Source organism: Macaca thibetana, chromosome 11 (genome assembly GCF_024542745.1).
Source record: "Macaca thibetana thibetana isolate TM-01 chromosome 11, ASM2454274v1, whole genome shotgun sequence".
Classification (NCBI taxonomy): Eukaryota; Metazoa; Chordata; class Mammalia; order Primates; family Cercopithecidae; genus Macaca; species Macaca thibetana.
In genome coordinates, this window is record NC_065588.1 from 100,559,935 (window position 1) to 100,585,116 (window position 25,182).

General features: G+C 41.0%; 2 protein-coding genes across 13 annotated transcripts in view; one reads left to right on the forward strand and one right to left on the reverse strand.

Annotated features, from left to right (window-relative positions):
- Window positions 1–22,337, forward strand: part of TXNRD1 (thioredoxin reductase 1) — a 182,394-nt gene extending 160,057 nt beyond the window's left edge. For all 7 annotated transcript variants that reach the window (XM_050748465.1, XM_050748464.1, XM_050748469.1 and 4 more), the window contains 4 exons: window positions 2,574–2,681; window positions 5,550–5,645; window positions 10,496–10,630; window positions 20,357–22,337. In XM_050748465.1, the coding sequence (XP_050604422.1) occupies window positions 2,574–2,681; window positions 5,550–5,645; window positions 10,496–10,630; window positions 20,357–20,419 (402 nt within the window). In that variant the 3' untranslated portion in view covers window positions 20,420–22,337. The remainder of the gene's footprint in view (window positions 1–2,573; window positions 2,682–5,549; window positions 5,646–10,495; window positions 10,631–20,356) is intronic.
- LOC126930917 (protein BRAWNIN) overlaps window positions 1–25,182 on the reverse strand; it is a 732,366-nt gene that overhangs the window by 390,040 nt on the left and 317,144 nt on the right. The gene's annotated exons all lie outside the window — the stretch shown is intronic.

Below are 25,182 nucleotides of genomic sequence, written 5' to 3' on the forward strand. Positions count from 1 at the left end.
CTTGTGTGCATTGTTGCACTTATTGCGTATCGGGTATCTCAATATAGCTTGAGATTGGATGCATTTAATTTATTCTTAAATTCATGTCTCAGTGGTTTCCTTAAAAAAAAAAAAAAAAGCTAAATCATTGAATGGAGTTGTGCTTTAAAGTAAGATATGGCTGGGCACAGTGGCTCACACCTGTAACCCAGCACACTGGGAGGCTGAGGCAGGAGGATCACTTGCCCAGGAATTCGAAACCAGTCTGGGCAACATGGCGAAACCCTATCTCTACAAAATATACAAAAAATGAGATGGGTGAGGTGGCGTGTGCCTCTAGTCCCAGCTACTCAGAGGGCTGAGGTGGAAGAATAAACTGAACTTGGGAGGTCAAGGCTGCAGTGAGCTGTGATCATGCCACTGCAGTCCAACCTGGGCATCAGAGTAAGACCTTGTCTCCAAAAAAACAGAAAAAAATTCATGGGTCTTTTTGTTTCCTTGGACATACTATTGTATGTCTCAGCCATAATCTAAGAAGACCTCTGTAGACCTCAGGAACTCTCTTTACACATGCAATTCCATCCGCTTTGGTTTTGTGACTTGCAACTTGAAACCACCTTGGCTTACAGGAAAGACCCTGGGCTCTGTTTGAGCTCTCCCTCCCTGCACTGAGGCTTAGAAACTGCCTCTGAGCAGTAAGCTGGAGCAGTCACAGGACTCATCTCATTTGTTTCCCTTCCCGCCGGGATCACAGGCTTGCACTGCCTCTTGGTCAATGTCTTAAAAAGTGTTGCTCCATCCTTGTCTGGTTTTCTAGTTGTTTAAAGCAGGAGGGTGAATCTGTTCCCTGATATACCATTGTGGTGTAAGTGATTGTCTGCCTTTACTTTTAAATTAGAATTCCAAGGGTCTATGTATTTTTTTTTTTTAGAGAAAATTGATTATATTTATTGTTTCTAGAGGCGAGCATGTTTTAAAGATTTTATCTCCCTGTTTTAGAGAGTGAGAATTGCACTTCTCTTATTTTAAATGCAGAATGTTACTTTGGATCACCTCTGTGTTTATACTAGGCTTTTACCAGATGGCATTATAAACCCTTGGCATTTACATAATATATTTTTTCACAATTCACAGCAGCATATTAAAGGTTCTGAGAAACCTGATAGAGGAACTCATTTATTTGCTTAATCCAGCTCTTTACAAGTTCATTTGACTATGGAATCCTCTTGTCCTCTGTACCTATTAACATCGTACAGTATGCTTTGAAAATAGTCCTAAGAGTTAACCTTTTTTCCCCCATGGTCTTCTTTACCATTTTAATGGTTGCATAGTGCAGTTTTACATTAAGAGTATGAACTATAGAATCACTTTCTAATTGGAATTTTTTTTTTTTTTTTTTTTTTGAGATGAAGTCTCGCTCTTGTCCCCCAGGCTGAAGTGCAATGGTGCATTCTCGGCTCACTGCAACCTCCACCTCCCAGGTTCAAGCGATTCTCCTGCCTCAGCCTCCCAAGTAGCTGGGATTACAGGCGCCTGCCACCATGCCCAGCTAATTTTTGTTATTTTTAGTAGAGATGGCATTTCACCATGTTGGCCAGGCTGGTCTCGAACTCCTGATCTCAGGTGATCCACCCGCCTCAGCTTCCCAAAGTGCTGGGATTGCAGGCGTGAGCCACCATGGCCGGCCCTAATTGGGATTTTTAAGCTACTCCAACATTCCCACTATTGAGTACTATAGCAATGTTCAATTAATACATGTAGCCTTTTCTGTATATCAGACTATTACTATGTTAGTATTGTATATTATAGTAAAATATAGTAATATATCATCTATATGTTAAATTATATCTATAATCTTACTATAGATTTCTATAGGTGGGATTATTGGGCCAAAAGGATAAAATGTTTTATGGCTGTTAATATGTATTACCTAATTGATGTTTTAAAGAAGTCTTTTAATTTTTTTTTTTTTTTTTTTTGAGACGGAGTCTCGCTCTGTCACCCAGGCTGATGCAGTGGCCGGATCTCAGCTCACTGCAAGCTCCGCCTCCCGGGTTTACGCCATTCTCCTGCCTGCCTCCCGAGTAGCTGGGACTACAGGCGCCTGCCACCTCGCCCGGCTAAGTTTTTTTGTATTTTTAGTAGAGGGGGTTTCACTGTGTTAGTCAGGATGGTCTCGATCTCCTGACCTCGTGATCCGCCCGTCTCGGCCTCCCAAAGTGCTGGGATTACAGGCTTGAGCCACCGCGCCCGTACAAGACTATCAGATTTGGGTACACCAGTATTATTTTTGGTTGCTTTATTAAGGGGAAAGAAAGTGTGTCATTGTTGATAACATCAGTTATTTGATGGATAGAGAAGCTGCATGAATCTTTTTCTCATAGTCTTACTAGACTTCACACTTCTACTAAACTTTTCAAATAAGTTAATGGTTCTCAATGTAGTAGAATATCTGGGATTGAGACCACATACTTTTGGTAGCAATTTATTACTTTTATTTCCTTTGTCAATTTTGAACTTTTTTGAAGTGTACCTTTCTTTTTTTAAGTTAGAACTTTGCCTATTATAACTCCTTACCTCCATTTTTTAAACAGTGTGACTATGAAAATGTTCCAACCACTGTATTTACTCCTTTGGAATATGGTGCTTGTGGCCTTTCTGAGGAGAAAGCTGTGGAGAAGTTTGGGGAAGAAAATATTGAGGTGAGTTGTTTTCCTCTTTTCTCCTATGTTATATCACTACTTTTTTTTCTTCAGAATTTTAACATATACAGAAGAGTTGAAAAATAGTACAAAGAATTTTCATATACCCATTATCCAGATTCATATATTACTAACATTGTGCCAATTTATTTTATACACTTTTAGTAGTTTCTCATTCTCTGTGTGTGTGTGTTTCTGTGAATCATTTGAGAGTAAGCTGAATGCTCCTTTACCCCTAAATACTTTATTGTGTATTTCTGTGAATAAGGGCATTTTCTTATGTAACCATAGTGTTACTTTTAGGAAATTTAGTATTGGTGTAATAATTTTTATCTGATTTAACTTTCATTTTCTAATTCTGTCAGTTGGCCCAATCATATTTCCTTTTAATTTTTAAAATCACATTTATTGATTTCTCATGATTAATTATAGGAAAATGAAAAGAAAAAATAAAAACTAACATTTCCACTGCTCTGACCATTAGTACTATTTGTTTCTAGCATTACCCTCTAATTTGTACTAACTTTTCTGCTCACGTTTTATCATGGAGTCAAGGAAAATGCACGTGAAATACACTATTTCTATATACACAAATAATGCCACCCAGAAGAACTGCTATTTTAAATCATTTTGGGGACAATTTCCAATAAAACCTTCTGAAAGACCAGGTTTGTGAATAAGTCCATTTTTTTTTATATAAAAGCCTATTTTAAATCTCTTAATAATCTTTATTACATGCATTGGTAGTAGCATGTAATATGTTGGTCTATTAGTAACACAATATTAACATTTTTTTCTGATTATAAGAATAGTATATCTGAGGCCAGGCGCGGTGGCTCACGCCTGTAATCCTAGCACTTTGGGAGGCCAAGGCAGGCAGATCACAAGGTCAGGAGATTCAGACCATCCTGGCTAACAAGGTGAAACCCTGTCTCTACTAAAAATACAAAAAGAAATTAGCCAGGCCTGGTGGCGCGCACCTGTAGTCCCAGCTACTCGGGAGGCTGAGTCTGGAGAATAGCACGAACCCAGGAGGTGGAGTTTGCAGTGAGCCGAGATCGCGTCACTGCACTCCAGCCTGGGCGATAGAGTGAGAAAGACCCTGTCTCCAAAAAAAAAAAAAAAAAAAAGTGTATCTGGCTGGGCATGGTGGCTCACGCCTGTAATCCCAGCACTTTGGGAGGCCGAGGTGGGTGGATCACCTGAGGCTGGGATTTCGAGACCAGCCTGACCAACATGGAGAAACCCCATCGCTACTAAAAATACAAAATTAGCCAGGTGTGGTGTTGCATGCCTGTAATCCCAGCTACTTGGGAAGCTGAGGCAGGAGAATCGCTTGAACCCGAGAGGCAGAGGTTGTGGTGAGTCAAGATTGGGCCATTGCACTCCAGCCTGGGCAACAAGAACAAAACTCCGTCTCAAAAAAAAAAAAAAAGAGGAAGTTTTGAAATTAGGAAAATATCAAAAAGGAAATTTTAATTCATGAAGAGATAACTGCTATTAATATATTTGTGTATTTCCTTCCAGTTTCTTTTTCTCTTAATATTTTGATGCGTTTTTAATATTTTATGTATGTATATATGTATATGTGATTTTTGTGTGGGTATGTATGTCTTAATTTTTTTCAAAGTTTGATGAAGTTACAGTTTTAGGTCCAAGTTTAATGGTAATGTTATGTCATGAACATTTCCTATCTTTAATTCTCTAAAATCTCCATTTTTTAAAAAAAGGGGAATTTTTCTTTGAAGGGGTGCTATAATTTGTTAAGCCATTCTTTGATTAGGTTATTTACAGTTTTTCATTATTATAAATAGAATCACAAACATCTTTATAATTCATTGTTTCTCAGATTATTTTTTGAAGATAGATTTCCTATATGAGTGTGTATATACATGACATACATATATAATTAAAATTGGAAATTTTTCATATATATTTCATATTTCTTGATAGACAATATTTAAGTTTTTTAATTTGCTTTTTTGTTATAGAAGTATAATGTGTTTGAGTTGAAGAAACTTTGAAAAATGTAAGGGAAAGAGGAAACAATTACTCATGGACTTATATCTGTAACACAGCAATTGTTAGCAATTGGGGGATGATTCCTTTAATTTTTTCCTACATAATTGTGATACTGTGATACTGTACATTAAATTTTGTAACCCATGTTTATTTTTAAAATTATATAATTTATCACAACATGGAAGAACACTTCTTATGTCTTCGTAGTCAATTTGGTCATAAAAGGTAGCGAATCATGTTTTGAACTGAGGCTAGCAGCTGGAGGAGAAAAAAAATCCATTTAGTCAACCAGGAATTACATCAGTAAGGATGCTGTCCTTCCAACCTTCTTTCCTCCCCCCCTTCCTCCTTCCTTCATTCCTTCCCTGTCTCCTTCCTTCACTGCTTTTAGTGAATAATGCCAAAGGAGGAAATGCCTTTTGGAAGCATTTAGCAAGAGAACTAGATAATTACCATAATTGATCCTGGCACCTTACTTGTTTTTTGCCCAAGTTGTCATTCACATTGGGTAACAAGATAGTATTGAGGTCTGTATATGTGTGTGTTTTCAGTGTAAGACAGCAGGTAATTAAATGGCTTATTTCTGTCATTCTCTCATTCTTTTTTGTTATTAGTTAGGGTGTACTCTTTTGAGGTTGAGATACATAATTAAAGGCTGAGTTTATAGCAAAAGTGCTTGACAGCAAGGAGTTTAAAGTCATTTACCTTTTGACCAGATTCCTATTCCATGAATTTTATTAATGAAAGTCTACTTACTAAAGAGTCTCCACTGTCTTGCACCATGTATGTTTGAGAGACTTACTGTTTAAAATAATGGGTCTAAATTTTGCTATTGTATCTTTTTAGGTTTACCATAGTTACTTTTGGCCATTGGAATGGACGATTCCATCAAGAGATAACAACAAATGTTATGCAAAAATAATCTGTAATACTAAAGACAATGTAAGTGCAATTCTCAATCCTTTCCAATTATTTTATTTAGTTTTTCTTTTTTTTTAAGATGGAGTCTTGCTCTGTCACCCAGTCTGGAGTGCAATGGCGCTGTCTTGGCTCACTGCAACCTCTGCCTCTCAGGTTCAAGCGATTCCCCTGCCTCAGCCTCCCGACTAACTGGGATTACAGACTCGCACCACCACACCGGCTAATTTTTGTATTTTTTTAGTAGAGACAGGGTTTCACCATGTTGGCCAGGCTGGTCTTGAACACTTGACCTTGTAATCCACCTGCCTCGGCCTTCCAAAGTGCTGGAATTACACGTGTGAGCCACCGCACCCGGCTTTAGTTTTTAATATATAGCTTAGTTGGTCACATGGTGCAGATGGCATTCCTTCAGTATTTCGCCTGCCAGTTGTCTCAGGTAATAGGTATCAGCAGCCGGCAAGGACCTTGGCTGTACTGCCTGCTCCCTCATCATCTTCACTGGCACAGAGCCCTGCACTTAGTCAACAGGCAGCCAAAACTTACTGAGTGAAGGAACCAAAGGCACAACTTGAGAACTGTCTGTGTTTGTGTTTATAGAAGAGGAACAATAAAGTCATAGACTATCTAAATATAATTAATAACAAAAAAGAACAGGAGCAACGCATATTTGATCCTCAGCAGCTGGCACTACTGAGAAAGAGCCCTTAATTGAGTTCTAAGATTTGATTGCCTGCTGCTACATGTAACACATAGTCTGGTGTTCTTACATGTAAATCTAAGGTATTTTAAGTGCTTCTTAGTAGTTCTTCCCACAGATATACTTTATTCATACCATAAACCCCCAATTGTCAGGGTGAATATGTGTAAGAGTACAATATGCAATACATTACAGTACTTCTTTTTTTTTTTTTTGAGACGGAGTCTCACTCTGTTGCCTGGGCTGGACTGCAGTGGTGGGATCTCGGTTCGCTGCAACCTCTGCCTCCCAGGTTCAAGCGATTCTCCTGCCTCAGCCTCACAAGTAGCTGGGATTACAGGCACCCACCACCACGCCCAGTTATTTTGTATTTTTAGTAGAGATGGGGTTTCACCATGTTGGCCAGGCTGGTCTCAGTCTCCTGACCTCAGGTGATCTGCCTGCCTTGGTCTCTCAAAGTGCTGGGATTATAGGCATGAGCCACTGTGCCCGGCCTATTACAGTACTTTTTTTAGCAGACACCTGTGAAAGCCTGTGAGCAAACTCTATACCTCACAGGGTTTTTTTCCATATGTATGAAATGAGGGATTGGATAATTCCTATTTTTAAAGTTTTTTGACTGCTGCCACACATTGTAACCTGGGACATAGGTATGCATATACACACATTCTCTTTAAGTAGTGTATTGACTCTTAAGAAAACTGATCTTTTTAACTTAGCTGACACTTTTTAAAGAAATGACCTCAGTAAAAGTATAAATGATGTTAAAGAACCTATATGTTAAAAGCCTAGTAAACTCTGATATTGTTTTAATCTTGAAATTTGAATATAATTAAGCCATGTATCCTATTTGGAAACTACTGCTTTAGGCAGTAGGACAGTTACAGGTTGGTTTTTTGGTAGAACCAAGGGTTTTAGAAAAATTCCTGAATCCTCTGCAAAAAAGATTCAAATGAATATACTAGGATAACCCATAAAGAGCTACATAGCTAACATAAAAAACAATTGTATATATAGTTTTCTTTTTCTTCTCTTTGTTTTTTTATTTGAGATGGAGTCTCATTATGTTGCCAGGCTGGAGTGCTGTGGCGCAATCTTGGCTCATTGCAACCTCTGACTCCCTGGGTCAAGCGATTCTCCTGCCTCAGCCTCCTGAGTAGCTGGGATTACAGGCACGCACCACCACGCCCAGCTAATTTTTGTATTTTTGTTTTTCGGTAGAGACAGAGTTTCACCATGTTGGCCAAGGTGGTCTTGATATCCTGACCTCGTGATCCTCATGCCTCGGCCTCCCAAAGGGCTGGGATGACAGGCGTGAGCCACCGTGCCTGGCAGTTTTCTTTTCCTTTTCAGGCAAATTTTCTTAAAAGTTTATATGAGTATACATTAGATATCACTTTTACTGCAGACAAAAGGAGAAAATGTCAGCCGTTCTCATCTGCAGTATATTAACTGCCCCTGTCTCACTGAGACTTCAGTTGCTCATAGCAGTCAGTGAAACCTTGAAGGTCTCTTTCCTACCAAGTAAATCCATTTTAATCATATGCATTTTGCTCTTTTTCCAATGTTACATTTGTTCAAATGGCATTGCTAGAATAATGTGGAAAATAATTTTCCTACCAGTAAACCTGTCAGTAGTTGAGGTTATAAGGAGGGTGACAGTGTTTTAGGTTATTTTCATAGATAAAGATAGTAATAGAGAAGATGAGTATTTGTTATTGCTCTTTTGTCATGACCAATCTGAGGGGAAAGCTTGTAGAACTTGACTATCCCTGGGGCGTGCTTTATTCATTTTGAGTCAGTCACTTGACTTCGGCGTCTAAATGTCCTTGACTCTAAATCGTACAAATGTTTATTAACTGCTGGCTTTTGTTCTCTGCTATTTTTTTTTTTTTTTTTTTACGTAAAACATTTATAATAAAGATGAAGAAGGTACTCACCATCCAAAGTCAAGAAACATTAACATTTTTGCTGTATTTGTTTCAGGGCTTTTTTCTTACAAGAGATAAACCATCATATATGCAGTTTATAACAGCTTGTATTTATTGAGCACTTACTATATACCAGGCACGATAGAGCTCTACAGGTATTAATTTATTTAATCCTTACATAATCCTGTGAGGTATATGTGCTGTTGTTTTCCCATTTTTATAGATGAGGAAACTGAAGCGTTTGGAAGTTAAATAATTGTGCTCAAATCGTTTACCTAGGTAAGGGCAGATCTGTACATTTATTCTCACACAATGTATATACCATGCTATTAACTATTATCTTATTCCTGTGCAGTCTTCTGTCTTCCTTCACTTCAAAAGGTAAAACTTTTGAAGTTGTAGGGTCTCATGCTTATGTTCTTATGTTTGCCACCTATTTATGAATGCATAAACAAACATACAGTGTTCGTAGTTTAATTGCAGGTGGCATCCTCATTATGTAGAGCTCTGCAACTTTTTAATAATCGCATTATTTTTTGAGACCCTTTCCACATTATTACATGGAAATCTATTTTAAGTGCTTTTTAGTAGTTCCTCCTGCAGATACACTTTATTCATACCATAAACCCTGAATTGTCAGGGTGAATATGTGTAAGAGTACAATATGCCATATATTACAGTCCTTTGTCAGCAGAACAACCTCCTGATTGTTTCCAGGGAGTGATGGAACCTTAGACAAGCTCTGTACCCCACAGCCTGAGTTGCCTCATCTGTTATGACGAGATTAGACTAGATAGTCTAATCTGAGTCGGTGCTGAAAATCTGTCAGCTTGACAGTAGAGTGCCTCAGATTTCTCTGCTTTTGGCAGAGGCAGCCAGAGTTTGACATTTCTAATTTATCCAAAATAATTTCTACACAGGTATTTTAGAGTGCCAGACATTTTTCTTTTGCTTTTAAAAATGTTTTCAGACTTTGCCGGGCACCGTGGCTCACGCCTATAATCCCAGCACTTTGGGAGGCTGAGGTGGGTGAACTGCTTAAGCTTACAAGTTCAGGACCAGCCTAGGCAGCATGGCGAAACCCCATCTCTATCAAAAACAAAACAAAAAATGTTTTCAGACTTCAATGATCTTGTGCTATTTATTTATCCTCAAAACCTTATTTTAAAATTACTTTTAAATTTTTATTTTTATTTTATTTTTTAGAGGCAGAGTCTTTGTCACCCACGATGGAGTACAGTGGTGTGATCATAGCTCACTGCTGCCTCCACCTCCTGGGCTCAAGCATTTCTCCCACCTCAGCCTCCCAAGTATCTGGGACTACAGACGTGAGCCACCATGCCCAGCTAATTTTTATTTATTATTATTATTTTTTTGTACAGACAGAGTCTCCCTATGTTGCCAGGCTGGTCTTGAATGCCTGGCCTCAGGTGATTCTCCTGCCTCAGCCTCCCAAAGTGCTGGGATCACAGGCTTGAGCTATGCTGCCCAGTCAAAATGACTTTTTAATTTGATTGACTACTCTCAAGGGTCCCAGCTATTACAGATAGTGTCTGTGGAGCTGAGATAATCAAATACAGGACGTGAGGACACCCTGCCCCTTTGGTAATATTTTCCAGAACATTTTGGTGATTAAAGACCTGTAGGCATCTTTGCCTTTTGTATTTTTTCTCATAAAATGAGTAATCACTTGTAGCTGTTTCTTGTCCCTTCATTCCTGCCTGAAGTGAACATCATACTCTCTGTTTTGGTTCATGTTGGGGAGTCTTTAGGCTAAATAGCGGCTAGTAGCAGTCATTAAAGTCTCTGGCCGATTTTTCCAGTTGCAGTGGCTCACACCTGTAATCCCAGCACTTTGGGAGGCCGAGGGGGGTGGATCACCTGAGATCAGGCGCTCGAGACCAGCATGGCCAACATGGCAAAACCCACCTCTACTAAAAATACAAAAAAATTAGGCAGGCGTGGTGGTGTGTGCCTATAGGGTCCCAGCTGAGGCTGAGGCAGGAGAATCGCTTGAATCCAGGAGGCGGAGGTTGCAGTGAGCGGAGATCACACCATTGCCATTGCACTCCTGCCTGGGCAACAAGAGCGATACTCCATCTCAAAAAAAAAAAAAGTCTCTGCTCATTTTTGAGTTGCATTTTTAAGAAATAGACTGGAGAAATGCTCTAAGGCTGTGTAGGAAGAGAAGGGGAGAAAAATCAGCTTAGTTGGATTATTGTTGTTTTTTTTTTTTACCTTAGGAACGTGTTGTGGGCTTTCACGTACTGGGTCCAAATGCTGGAGAAGTTACACAAGGCTTCGCAGCTGCACTCAAATGTGGACTGACCAAAAAGCAGCTGGACAGCACAATTGGAATCCACCCTGTCTGTGCAGAGGTGGGTCATCTATACTTCTACAGTTTAAAAAATGCATACCACCCAGCTTATACGTGGCAGATCTAGGACCCTGAGTTTGATAATGATTCCTCAAAAGAGGGCCTTGTCTCTAAAAATTAGTTTTCATCTTTCAATATTGATTGCTCATGGTATGAGCTGGAGGCTTCTGTCATGTCATTAAGTGGTAAAAATTATGAGAGTGAGTTATAGAGCTGTGCCTTAAATATTTTATTTATCATATCTTCTAAATTATTTTCATGGCAATCAGTTAATAATGGAAGAGCTTCAATCTTAGTTATTCCACAGCTATCTTGAGGCTAATTGATACTGTCTGCCACTTCAGCTTACAGTATCAGGGAATGAGATTTGAAAATGATGCTTTCCAAAGATCAAATGACAGTAGAACTAGAAATTGACCAATCTAGGCCTCTGGGTGTCAGTGTTTCTTCCCTGCCAGTTATCATCCAAGAGTTAAATATTGTAATACCTAACTGCATAGGAATGGTAAGCCAAAAATGTGTTTATATTGGAGAACTTGGGAAGATGTGGGAGGAGGCATGTCATACTATACCAGCTTATATATGAAGTTGAAAATTGCAGTGATTATCTGTTGTAGCCAGTGGCTTCCAGGGTGTACATTGCACTTGCAAACACGCACGCACATGCACACACACACGCATGCACACACGCATGCACGTTCTTGCCAGATTTCATTCAGCAGCTCCATGACTGGTTGTTCTCTCTGTTCATGATTGCCTTTGTACAACTGAACTCATTGCTAAGTATGTGGAATGTCAGCTTTAAGACCTGGAAAAACGTTTTAGCTTTCTTTTGCTTTGTCTTCTCTGTGATCAAGAATCCTCCTCTATTAATAGGCACCTGGCTGGGATATAAGCCTAAAATATTAACATGTTGAGAGATTAGAGCATCATTTATTTCTTTCATTTATAGAAAGCTTCTGTTTTTGTGATGGAAATAGAATTAAGCTTCAAAAAATATAAAAACTGAAGTCTTGATTAATGCCCTTAATGTGTGATAGATCTTTTATTTAGTGTAATGACTCAAACTGCCTGTGTTGGGAAGGAGCCAATTAACTTTGCTTTCTTGAGTACATTAGTTTCCCAGGGCTACTGTTACAAAGTACCACAAACTGGGTGGCTTAAAAATAGCAGACATTTTCTCTCTCTCAGTTCTGGAGGCTAGAAGTCCAAACTCAAGGTGTCAGCAGGGCCAAGCTCCCTCCAAAGGCACTAGGGAAGAATCCTCCCTTGCCTCTTCCTTTGCCTTCTGGTAGCAATGGCAATCCTTGGCGTTCCTTAGCTTGCAGATGTATCACTTTAATCTCTGCCTCCCTCTTCACATAGCCTTATCCCCTGTGTGTCTGTGTCCAAATTTCCCTCCTCTTTCTTATAAAGAAACTCCAGTCATTGGATTGGGGTCCACTCTAATCCAACATGATCTCATTTTCACTTGATTACATCTGCAAAGACCCTATTTCCAGATTCACAAATACTGGGGGTTAGGACTTGATCATGCCTTTTGGGGCTATGGGGACACAATTCAACCTACAATAGTGAGTATATTTAAAAATGTAGATGCTGTTTCAAAATACTCACAAGCTTCAATAACCATTTTTGATAGGGATGAAAGAAAAGACAATTTTATTGTCTTTTGTATATGAGTGTCTAATTTTTTGTCTGAATTCAGCTCTCAGTGGGCTTGTTGAAAGAAAGATTGCTGTGTGCTGGCCTCTGACCCCCTCAGGAGGCTGTTGTGCTGCAATCCAGCAGCAGCGTGCACAGCAGCATCTGGCAGGGTGACTGCCAGCTGGGCAGAAGGATGCAGTGAGGATGCAGGACGTCTCCTAAAGCCCATGGCTGTGGGGAGGTCAGCCAAAGGCCTGTTCTCCTTAGTATGCCTGGCACATTTGGGGCTGTGCATCTCCATCTGTTGGTCCTCTTATGTTGTTGAAGCTCAGAGGCTGAATTTTCTGATGCTTTGATAGGACTCTGATATTTTTGTTTTCCCCAAGCTGTTGACTGATTAACAAGATAAAAAATTGGGTGAAATCGCACTCTGTGAACACACTTGTCAAGCTGTGTGCACAGTGCCGTGCTGGACACTGGGGATGCAGCAGGGATTTGGCTAAGCTAGGAGGAGAGGAGACAGCTGGGTGATGTGCCAGTTAACAGTTCCGTCTGACGGATCCTAGGATCAGGGTAGATCTAAAGTGCTGGAGGCACCGGGGTGCCACCTTTGTGGTCTTTGGCTCAGGGATTCTTGTGATTTGTTTTTTTTACTCACAGAGCGCTTCTGACCCCAGATGTGTGGGGGTTTTGCTCACACGAACAACCAGTTCTCCAGCTTTCTAGACACCAGCTGGGTGACCTATAACATAACTCAATTCTGATACCAGCCGCCTGGAGTTAGCATCAGATCCTACAAGGGCTCATTCCCATAAGACTGCCACCACTGCAGAGGCCAGTGTCAAGCCCAGGACTCCTATACTTCTGACCTACCAGCTATAAAGTCAAGGGGTTCCCACGATAAATTGCTAGCATGGCTCACAGAACTCAGGAATAAACTTTACTTATATTTACTTGTTTATTATAAAGGTTGCAACTCAGGAACAGCCAATTGGAAGAGATACACAGGGCAAGATGGTTGTGGGGAGGCAGGGGACAACAGAGCTTCCATGTCCTCTCTAGGTGTGGCACCTTCCCAGCACCTCGATATTCACCAACCTGGAAGTTCTCCAAACCCCTCATTTAGGTATTTCTAGAGGTCCCATTATGTAGGCATGATTGATTAATCATTGACCATTGGTAAGTACCCAATCTCCTGCTCCTTCCCCATATGTAGAGGACCAGAACTGGGGCTAAAAATTCTACCTCTGATGACATGGTTGGTTCCTCTGGCAACCAGCCGCCATCTTGAAGCTATCTAGGGCCCCACCAAGAGTCACATCATTAGCATAAGCTCAGGTGTGGTTGAAAGGGGCTCATTATGAATAGCAAAAAATGCTCATCTCACTAGTGTCACTCAGGAAATTCCTGGGTTTTTGAAGCTCCCATGCCAGGAATCAGGGACAGGATGGAAGAGCAAATATGTATTTCTCATCATTTCACAATATCACAGGATGTTGGGGCAGGATGATTCTGGAGGGAGTTCTTACCTAAGACTAGAAGAATGTGTGGATGTTAGCTAGTGAGAGAACACTGTACAAAAGGCCTGGGTGGGAAAAAGGATGGCTCATTCAAGGAACTGAAGAAGACTCTCAATATTGCCATAGCTTAAAGAACTTAGAGAGTTAAAAAGTGTGTGTGTGTGTATATATATTTATTTATTTTTATATATATGCGCTAGAGAAACAGCTGGGTAAGTGATGGTCTTGTAAACTAAGGAAGGGTATTTTGACTGCCTTTGGGGCATTGTGATTCAGCCAAAAGGTCTAAAGCAGGGAGTAACATGGTCAGGTACATTGTTCAGAAACATTCCTCCAGCTACACCATGGAAGCTGGACTGAGCGGGCAAGTGGAGTGGCAGATCCAGTTATGTGGCTGGTGAGGTAGATGAGAGGAGATGATAGTGGCCGGAGGCGTGGCAGTGGAAATGGAGTGACACTGTTGTATTTGAGGGTAGAGTTGATAGTACTTGCCAACTGGCTGAGAATGGGAAGAGGGAGAGCTGAAGACCACTCAGGTTTGTGTCCTGCAACAGGAGGTAATAGCAAGAGCAGACTCGTGACAGCGATGATGAGACCACTAATGTGTATGAGGGCCTGCTGTGTGCTGAGTACTGTGTCCCTGCCTGTTGACTAACTTAGTCCTTATGAGCACCCCATGCGGTGGATGGGGTAGTATATCTGTTTGACAGACGAGGAAACCAAGGACGAAGAGGTTGAGTAACTTGCCCATGGTTACCCAGCCTGATCATGGCCGAGCTGGGATTCAAACCCAGGCAGTCCAGACCCCAAAGCACCACGCTGTGCAGGTGATACTGCATCTCCACAGACTGTCCTACCATATTTGGCATAGAATTTAAAATGGAACTGATTCTTGGTGGCAGCACAGATGTAGTGGAGACACACAGACCTGGGTTGTAATCTCACTCAGCAAATTCCTCTCAGTGAGACCTGGCCATACCACCCAGGTTTTCAGAAGCTTGGTTTCCACATTAAATAAAATAAGAGTCCAGGCGTGGTGGCTGACTCCTATAATCCCAGCACTTTGGGAGCCTGCGGCAAGTGGATCACTTGAAGCCCAGAGTTTGAGACCAGACTGACCACATAGCGAAACCCCATCTCTACCAAAAATAACGAAAAATTAACTGTGCATGGTGGCATATGCCTATAATCCCAGCTGCGTGGGAGACGTGAGGCACAAGAATCACTTGAACCCAGGAGGCAGAGGTTGTACTGAGCCAAGATCATGCCACTTCTCTCCAGCCTGGGCTACAGCGAGACCCTGTCTCCAAAAAAAAAAAAAAGAGTAAAATGGCCTGTCTCAGTGGCTCACACCTGTAATCCCAGCACTTTAGGAGGGCAAGGTGGGCAAATCATCTGAGATCAGGAGTTCGAGACCAGCCTGGGCAATACGGCAAAACCTTGTCTCTACTAAAAATACAAAAATGGCCTGGTGCGGTACCTGTACGTACCTGTAGTCCCATCTACTCGGGAGGCTAAGGCATGAGAATTGCTTGAATCTGAGAGGTGGAGGTTGCAGTGAGCCGAGATTACGACACTGCCTTCCAGCCTGGAGCGAGACTCTGTCTGAAAAAGATAAATAAATAAATAAAACAAAATAAGAGAATATCTAACTGTAGGGTTGATTAAAATGCAATCTGTAAAGTGTGTAGGAGAGTTCCTGGCATTTAATAGATGCTGAATAGCTGCACCTGTTAGCTGCTTTTTTCCCCAGGATATTATAGAAGATGTGGCTGCGGCTTGGAAGGGGAAAAGATGTGGCTGGACTGAAAGGTCGTCATAACAGTATTTTTAATGGGGGTTGGAGAGGGATATATATTGTGAAAAAGCTCCAGTGATTTTTTTTTTTTTTTTTAAACCCTGGTTATGAACTGCTTGCTTTGATACTGGATTTTGAAAAACCAAAGACTTAAAACTCCTAGTTATGGACATTTTTAAAAAATTATTTTTAACTGACACAATAATTGTACATATTTATGGGGTACATAGTGATATTTTGAAACACAGAGTTTATAGTGATCAGATTAGGGTAATTAGCCTATCATCTCAAACACTGACCATTTCTTTGTGTTGAGAACATTCCATATCCTTTCTTCTAGCTATTTGAAAGTATGCATTATTGTTTAACCGTAGTTATCCTAAGATGCTATAGAACATATTCCTTCTATCTGGCTATAATTTTATATCCTTTAACAAATCTCTCCCTATCTTCTTCTCCCAACCCTTCCCAGCCTTTAGTAATCTCTGTTCTTTTTACTTCTGTGAGTAAGTTAGCACAGTCACTGTGGACAACAGTATGGAGGTTCCTCAAAAAACTACAAGTAGAGCTACCATATGATCCAGCAATCCCACTCCTTACTGGGCATTTATCCCAGGGAAGTTTTTGTTTGTTTGTTTGTTTTTTTAAAGCTTCTTGATCTAGGAAGAGTGAAACTTGGTATTAGGGGTTCATAGAAGGAACTCTTTTCTCTGCCAAATGCTGAGTTCTGAGTTGGATAGTAATTGGATTTGCTACTGGACCCACTGTTTTTATCATCCAGACATATCCTGTAGGGAATGCTGTTCAGATGTGGTCCACAGAATGTTTATTAGTCCATAATGAGAGAAGGATAGAAACGAAGAAGAAAGTTTAGAAATTTTAACAATAATTTGACAGTGACTGATCTAATAATAAACATGGTGTTTTAATTTTACATGCCTTTTAAAATTTCATTTCCCCAGTACATTGTCAGTGAATTTCACAAGTGTTAGTCCAGTGGATTAATTAGAAATAATAATAATTTTTAAACCAGTCCTGAGTACTGCTTTAAACTGAGTGCTCAAAAATAGCCACAGCCCACGGCCAGCTGTGGTAGGCTGGCACAGTGACTCACTTTGGTAAAAATCCTGGGCAGTCGAGAGCAATCTTTGACTCTGAGGAGTAATTACTTACAAAAGTTGACAAATTCCTTAGCAAAGTAATTTCCAAAGGGAATTGCTAGAATTCTGGAATTGCTGTAAGAGGAGAGGCTACTTTTGTTTTGACTGAAGTCCTGTGAGAGGGATTCTCAGCGCCTGGGGTATTAGCAATGCGTTTGCCTTATTCAGTGTGAGATGGGGTTGGTGGTCATTTATTCTGAACGCCTGAGCCGCAGTCATTGCGTAGGAAACGGATTACACATAATTTTGAGTAGTAATTTCAACAAATCAAATTCACTTGTAGAGGAGAAAAACAATAGTTCAAGCGGAAAGCATTTGAAAATACTTCTTTGTAATGTCTTAAAATGAATTTTAGTGTCAAATATTAAAAGTTTTGGTGTTTTTTGTTTTCAATTAATAGTCAGTATAATCCTAGTCTAAAGTGAGGGAGCCTTCTGTGGCTAGAAGTGGCGGGGACAGACACGTGTATGTGAGGTGGAAAGCTTCCAGCGGTTCCTGACCCTTGTACGAGTCCTGTGTGTTGAGATGGAAGGGCACAGAGGCTGCCCCTTCTGCTCATTTTTAAAAAATACATGTTTTTATAAAAATTCTAAAACAGTTGTGAACGAATGAAATCTGTCAAAGTTGACCTCAGCAGGTTTTTTCATTTATTCGAGACAGGTTCTTGTCACCTAGACTGGAGTGCAGTGGTGTGATAGCTCACTGCAGCCTTGACCTTTCAAGCTCAAGCAATGTTCCTGCCTCAGTCTCCTGAGTAGCTGGGACTACAGGCACATGCCACTGTTCCCAGCTTATATATATATATATTTGAGAGAGACAGGGTTGCATTATGTTGCCCAGACTGGTCTCAAACTCCTGGGCTCAAGCAATCCTCCTGCCTTGGCCTCCCAAAGTGCTGGGATTGCAGGCGTGAGCCACGGTGCTTGGCCAGTTTTTTATTTAGACTGATCATTGATGGCAGTTTGGCTTCCTCTATCTTTTTAACATAAGAACAACATCAGTATAAGAAAAAGCAGAGCCGGGCGCGGTGGCTCAAGCCTGTAATCCCAGCACTTTGGGAGGCCGAGATGGGCGGATCACGAGGTCAGGAGATCGAGACCATCCTGGCTAACATGGTGAAACCCCGTCTCTACTAAAAAATACAAAAAACTAGCCGGGCGAGGTGGCGGGCGCTTGTAGTCCCAGCTGCTCGGGAGGCTGAGGCAGGAGAATGGTGTAAACCCAGGAGGCGGAGCTTGCAGTGAGCTGAGGTCCGGCCACTGCACTCCAGCCTGGGGGACAGAGCGAGACTCCGTCTCAAAAAAAAAAAAAAAAAAAAAAGAAAGATAAGAGCTCATTTTGGTGGATTTAGTTTTGTATCCAAATCTCCTACAAGTCCTATTTCTAAATCAGTTTCTGAGAAATGGAACCCAGGCTTGCAAATTGATAAGCCTGGAATTTGTTTAAATGTCTTCTTTGGCTCTCTATTCTTTTCCTCATTTTAAAAATGGAAAAGAAAGCACATTTGAATCGCCCTTAATACCCCTTTCTAACACAGCTATTTTTATGATCATGTATTGTTTCCCCGTCCTCATCTGTACTCATACATTTTTTTTAAACAAAATAATTCTATTGCTTTTCCAAAGAAGTTGTACTAGTTTACAATGTCACCAGCATTGCATATAAGAGTGCTAATTAAAATGTTGCAAAATTCAGTGTCAATGTTTTTTCTATAATGAGTGTGAAAAGGATAACTATTGGCCCAGCACAGTGGCTGATGCCTGTAATCTCAGCACTTTGGGAGGCCGAGGCGGGTGGATCACCTGAGGTCAGGAGTTTGAGACCAGCCTGGTCAACTTGGTGAAACCCTGTCTCTACTAAAAATCCAAAAATTATCCGGGCATGGTGGCAGGCACCTGTAATCTCAGCTACTCGAGACTGAGGCAGGAGAATTGCTTGGACCTGGGAGGCAGAGGTTGCAGTGAGCCAAGATTGTGCCACTGCACTCCAGCCTGGGTGACAGAGTGAGACTCTGCCTCCAAAAAAAAAAAAAAAGGATAATTATTTCAAGGATTTTAGCACATCTTTGCTAACAACGATGAGTCTCTTTCTTTTTATAATGATTGTTTTTTGGGGGGGGTATGAATTATCCATATTTTCTGATGCATTTGTATTATAAAACTTTTTAAGATACTGGCCATTAGTATTTGGTCTGGATTTTTTTGAGAAGTAAAGGCTTTGTCACCCTCTGAAGCTAAAACAGACAAGATTTTTTTCAGTATTGTTCCTCCCTTACACAAAATTGTCTTCACCCTTATTCACAAGTATTTTTGTTTTTATGTACAGGCAATCTTGAGCAGTAACAAGTAAAAATTGTCCAAAACTGTCAAGTCACACAAATGTTTGCAAGGATATGAAACAAGGAGAACTTGTTAGTCACTGCAAATGAGAGTATAGGTTGGTTCAGGTACCTTGAAAATCTAGTCAAGCCAAAGTTTCACCTGCCCTCTGATCCAGCAGTTTTACTTCAGCTCTGTGTGCAAGGAGATGCGCTGGAATGTCACAGCATTGTATTGCAAAGAGCACATTGGCAACAGCTTGGATGGCCAGCAGAAGGAGCCCGAATGTGTGATTTATATTCACTAGTTGAATAATTAAATACTACAATATACACTATATATACTAGACTGTATGTGTTGTTCTATACTGTAGTGATTGAATCGAACTCTATTCAGTGAAAAAATGGAAGAATTAGCTATTTGTATCCATATGGGATACAAAAAAGCAGGGTAACAGAGGAATGTACATCATCTTGCCATTTGCAGGTAAAGCTTCTTAAAAAAACACAAGAGAGGCCGGGCGCGGTGGCTCAAGCCTGTAATCCCAGCACTCTGGGAGGCCGAGGCGGGCGGATCACGAGGTCAGGAGATCGAGACCATCCTGGCTAACACGGTGAAACCCCGTCTCTACTAAAAAAAATACAAAAAACTAGCCGGGCGAGGTGGCGGGCGCCTGTAGTCCCAGCTATTCGGGAGGCTGAGGCAGGAGAATGGCGTAAACCCGGGAGGCGGAGCTTGCAGTGAGCTGAGATCTGGCCACTGCACTCCAGCCCGGGCGACAGAGCGAGACTCCGTCTCAAAAAAAAAAAAAAAAAAAAAAAAAAAACACACACACACAAGAGAATGCAGGAAGAAATGCCTAGGAATGATAAGCACCAACTCGGTGGAGGGAAAGGAGGAAAAGGCCATCAGGGTGGCACACATGGGGCTCTAACTGGGCACTTTATACCCTTCTTTATATCCAAAATATTCTATGGTGAATTTCTTTTAGAGGGTTGACAAGCAACTGGGGGTACCTGATTTGTTTTAATCATCCCCATGCTAACAAAATTCTTTAATAGATATAACCTAAATTGTTTTTCTCTTTCACCTTGGTTTTAAAATGTCTTCCCCTTTTTATTCTCTGGAGAAATAGAAAATATCCTCGATCATACTACTTCTCTGTTTTATTCATTTTGGTAGTCCCCTAAGACAGTTTTAATGCGTATGGCGTTATCTGAACTGTTCCCTGTTACCTCATTTGCTCAGGCATCTGAAGATGTTGTGCTTTCTCTTCCCCTGCAGGTATTCACAACATTGTCTGTGACCAAGCGCTCTGGGGCAAGCATCCTCCAGGCTGGCTGCTGAGGTTAAGCCCCAGTGTGGATGCTGTTGCCAAGACTCCAAACCACTGACTCGTTTCCGTGCCCAAATCCAAGGCGAAGTTTTCTAGAGGGTTCTTGGGCTCTCGGCACCCGCATGTCCCGTGCTTACCACCGCCCAAGGCCCCCTTGGATCTTTTGGATAGGAGTTGGTGAATAGAAGGCAGGCAGCATCACACTGGGGTCACTGACAGACTTGAAGCTGACATTTGGCAGGGCATCAAAGGGATGCATCCATGAAGTCACCAGTCTCAAGCCCATGGGGTAGGCGGTGATGGAACAACTGTCAAATCAGTTTTAGCATGACTTTTCCTTGTGGATTTTCTTATTCTCGTCAAGTTTTCTAATGTTGATTTTTTTTCTTTTTTCTCCATGGTGTTAATGATATTAGAGATGAAAAACGTTAGCAGTTGATTTTTGTCCAAAAGTAAGTCATGGCTAGAGTATCCATACAAGGTGTCTTGTTGCATGGAAGAGGGATAGTTTGGCTCCCTTGGAGGCTTTGTAGGCTTGTCCCAGGAAAGAGAACTGTCCTGCTGCTGAAATGGACTGTTCTTTACTGACCTGCTCAGCAGTTTCTTCTCTCATATATGCCCAAAACAACTACATCTGCGATCGACTCTAGCCAAGTTTGCCTCTGTGTGCTATATCACGGATGATTATTATTTTAAGGTCTGTTTAGGAAGAGAAATGGCTACCTGGCCAGCCATTGCCTGGCGTTTGGTAGTACAGTATGATTCTCACTATTATTTGTCATGGAGGCAGACATACACCAGAAATGGGGGAGAAACAGTACATATCTTTCTGTCTGTAGTTTATTGTGTGTTGGTCTAAGCAAGCTGAGATCATTTGCAATGGAAAACACGTAACTTGTTTAAAAGTTTTTACCTTTAACTTTTTTTTACCTTTAAGTTTTACCTAAAACTTTAAAGTTTTTAGCTTTACCTTTTATGCTAAAAACACAACATATAATGGTGTTAGGTATCTATTCCTTTCTAAGACTACATTAGTAGGAAAATAAGTCTTTTCATGCTTATGATTTAAATCTTTTGTGGTAATTGCTTTTTAAAGGAAATTATTAATATCATAAGTTATTATTATTATTTTGAACACAGGTGGATGTGAAGGATTTTCATTTAAAAACCAAGTGGTTTTGACTTTTTCTGTTGAATGAACAACTGTGCCTTGTGGAATTTTTGCAGAAGTGTTTATGCTTTGTTAGCATTCCAACTTGCGTTATTATAAAGAGGTATTAATGCCTCAGTTATGTGTTTGTCAATATACTGGCTGAGGATTCTATTTCAGCTGTCTTTTCTAACTGTAAGTTGAGTTTTGAACACGTGCTGTGGACATCAGGCCTCCTGCCAGCAGTTCTTGAAGCTCCTTTTTCGTTCCTGCTCCTCTGTCTACTTGTATTTCTCAGTTACAGCACTGAGTGGTTGTTTCCAAGTACATTTCTGGGCCACCTCAGGGAACCCGTGCATCTGCCTGGCATTTAGGCAGCAGAGCCCCTGACCGTCCCCCCAGGGCTCTGCCTCACGTCCTCATCTCATCTGGCTCTACGAAGAAATAGGAAATGGGAAAAGGAGAGGGCAATTGAGGCAGTTGACCATATTCAGTTTTATTTATTTATTTTTAATTTGTTTTTTTCCTCCAAGTCCACCAGTCTGAAATTAGCACAGTAGGCAGTATGAGATAGTCAGGCCTAATCATGTTGTGATTCTCTTTTCTTAGTGGAGTGGAATGTTCTATCCCCACAAGAAGGATTATATCTTATAGACTTGTCTTGTTCAGATTCTGTATTTACCCATTTTGTTGAAATATATACTAAGTTCCATGTATTTTTGTTACAAATCTTCTGAAAAATACAAAACAATGTGAAACATTAAAAGGCGTTAATAATATCCACATGTGTGCCTTCTTACTGAATGATGGTCTTGGGAGTCTTTCCAAGAGTATTGAGTAGATCTCTGACATTGTGTTGAAGAACTAGCTGCTGAGTAGGCTCCAATGATGCTATGCTGATTTGAGTATAGATAGACTGATAAGTTCCTTGCCATTTCCCATCTTCTGGCAGTATCAGGCACTAGATGGTCAATAAATGTTTACAGAAATGTTGATTACCATGTTCAGATTTTACATTCACATGCACTTAATCTTCTTAGGTATCACTTTTTAAGCAGAAACTCCTCTTTTATGTAATCTTTACCAAAAACCTTCCCAGTTTGTACTTCCTTTCTGTGGTAAGTAGTTGCTGTGTGCTAATAACAACAGCTAAATGAGTGTTTACTGCGACGCATGCAGGCACTGTGCTTGACACACCCTGGGTGATGTAATCCTTACAACAATCCTTTTAGAGAAGGTGCTTTTGTACCCATTTATAGATGGAGAAACAGGCTTAGAAGTATGAGTCACTTTCTTAGGATTACACAGCCAGTTAATAATGCATCACGTTTTTGAGGCCTGAGTTGGGTCTGTGACTTCAAAGGCCTAACCTTAGTTACCCAGTGCAGCCTCCCATTCATCTCTGACAAATGGAAGCTTTTAGGTCTGCTGTATCAATTCCTGGGACTTCACATTTTCACATGCTATCAAGCAATGCTGGCTGCATGCTTAATAAATACCTTGTCTTGAGATGTTCTAACACTTTCCTAACTGGACTTTCCACTGCCAGTTTACTTCCACACTAGAGCCCGGCTTTTATTGCCTGAACTTCCCTGTCTCAAGCCTTTGAGGTTTTCCCAAGGCTTGTAACTAGACCCATAGTCCCCTGCCAGACCCTGGAACTGTTGCCTGCAGCTCTGGCCTGTGCTTTCCTTTGCCTGTTCTGGCTACACCTGCTCTATGTCCCCACATAACTACTCCTAACCTCCCTCAAAGGTCACCTGCTCTATGTAACTTCCAGCTGGTTCTCTACCTGTACTCCCAGGGTACTCTGTATTGTCTCTAGAGCACTTTGAATTACTCTGCATGGAGTCTAGTGTGTCTATCTGGTCTATCTGTCACCACCACTAGATAATGAGGGTTCTTTACCTCTGTGTGCCCCACAGCTTCTAGCACAAGGTCTGGCACTACAGAGGCACTTAGAAGATTGATGTAATTGGATTGACAGGCAGAGCCATACCTATCAGAGATGGCCATATAGAAAGCCTTTTAATTTCTTCCTGTTATGTCAGGAACCATTGATTTAAATATTAATGAAAGTAGAAAGGTCGTAAACCGTAAAATGGTCAGCCTCACTAGTGAGGGGAAATGCAAATTAAACTGCAGTGAAATGCAAATCAAGCTGCAGTGAGAGACCATTTTATACCCACTGTGAGTGGCTACTTTTTTTTTCTTTGAGACAGGGTCTTGTTCTGTCTCCCAGGCTGGAGTGCAGTGGCGCGAAGACAGCTCACTGCAGCCTCCAACCTCCAGGACTCAAGCCACCCTCCTACCTCAGCCTCCCAGGTAGCTGGGACTACAGGCATGCACCACCATGCCCAGCTAATTTTTTAAGTTTCTGTGGAGATGGGGTTTTTTGCTCTGTTGCCCAGGCTGGTCTTGAACTCCTGGGCTCAAGTGATCACCCTGCCTTGGCTTCCCAAAGTGCTGGGATTACAGACATGAGCCACTGTCCCCAGCCCGGATGGTTAATTTTATGTGTACCCAGATAGCTGGTAAAATAGTCTTGGGTGTGTCTGTGAGGGTGTTTCTGGAAGAGATTAACATTGATTTGAATCAGGAGACCGTAAAGAGGGTCACCCTCACCAGTGTGGGTAGGCATTGTCCAATCCTTGAGGCCCAAATCAAACAAAAGGCAGAAGGGTGAATTTGTTCTTTGCCCTTGAGCTTGGACATCTATCTTCTCCTGCCCTCAGACCTTGCTGCTCTGGCTCTTGGGACATTAGACTCAGACTAGGACTTGCACCCTTGGCTCCCTGGTCTCAGGCCTTCAGGTTTGGACTGAAACTCCATGATTCACTTTCCTGGGCCTCCAGCCTGCAGATGGGACTGTGGGACTTTTCAGGCTCCATGAGCCAATCCCTCCTAAAAATCTCTTTCCATATTTTATGTACACACATTTGTATAAAATCCATTGGTTCTGTTTCTTTGGAGAGCCCTGATGTACCCAGTGTATGGCAGATTCTAAGAGTGCCAGTATCCAGTGTTGGCAAAGATGTGGAGCAACTGGAACACTTATTATTATTGCTGGTGGGGATGTAAATTATTCAGTCACTTTGGAAAACAGTGAAGATCCGCATATCAAACATTTCGAAAATGATTTGAAATTTTTTTTTACATGTTTTAAGAAAACCACTTTATTTGGTAGTTCCCCCCCCCCCCCAAAAAAAGTGCCCTTTTTGTCATTGGATTCATTTAGCATTCATACTTTTTTTCATACAATGAATTTAAATTGCTAAAAGATCATCAACTGGCTTTCTGGTTGGATTTCAGGTAAGATTTGTTTAAGGCCAGAGCTCTTCCTCAATATTTGTTTTTTTCCCAATATTTGATTTTTAAAATATACACATAGATGCTACATTTATAGCTGCTGGCTTAAAATTCTGTCATATGTCACATCTAGCCTTTTAGTGTGGTAAATCACGTCTTCTATTAAACATTGATAGTTTGGAGTATCTGATACTAGTAATAGTAATTCTATAATTGTATAATTGAGTTTTGTACTTAACACATGGATCATTCCTCATCTATCAGTTGCCCCCAGTGCAGTTTCATTTTCCAGATACCTTAATGTAAAATAAAGTT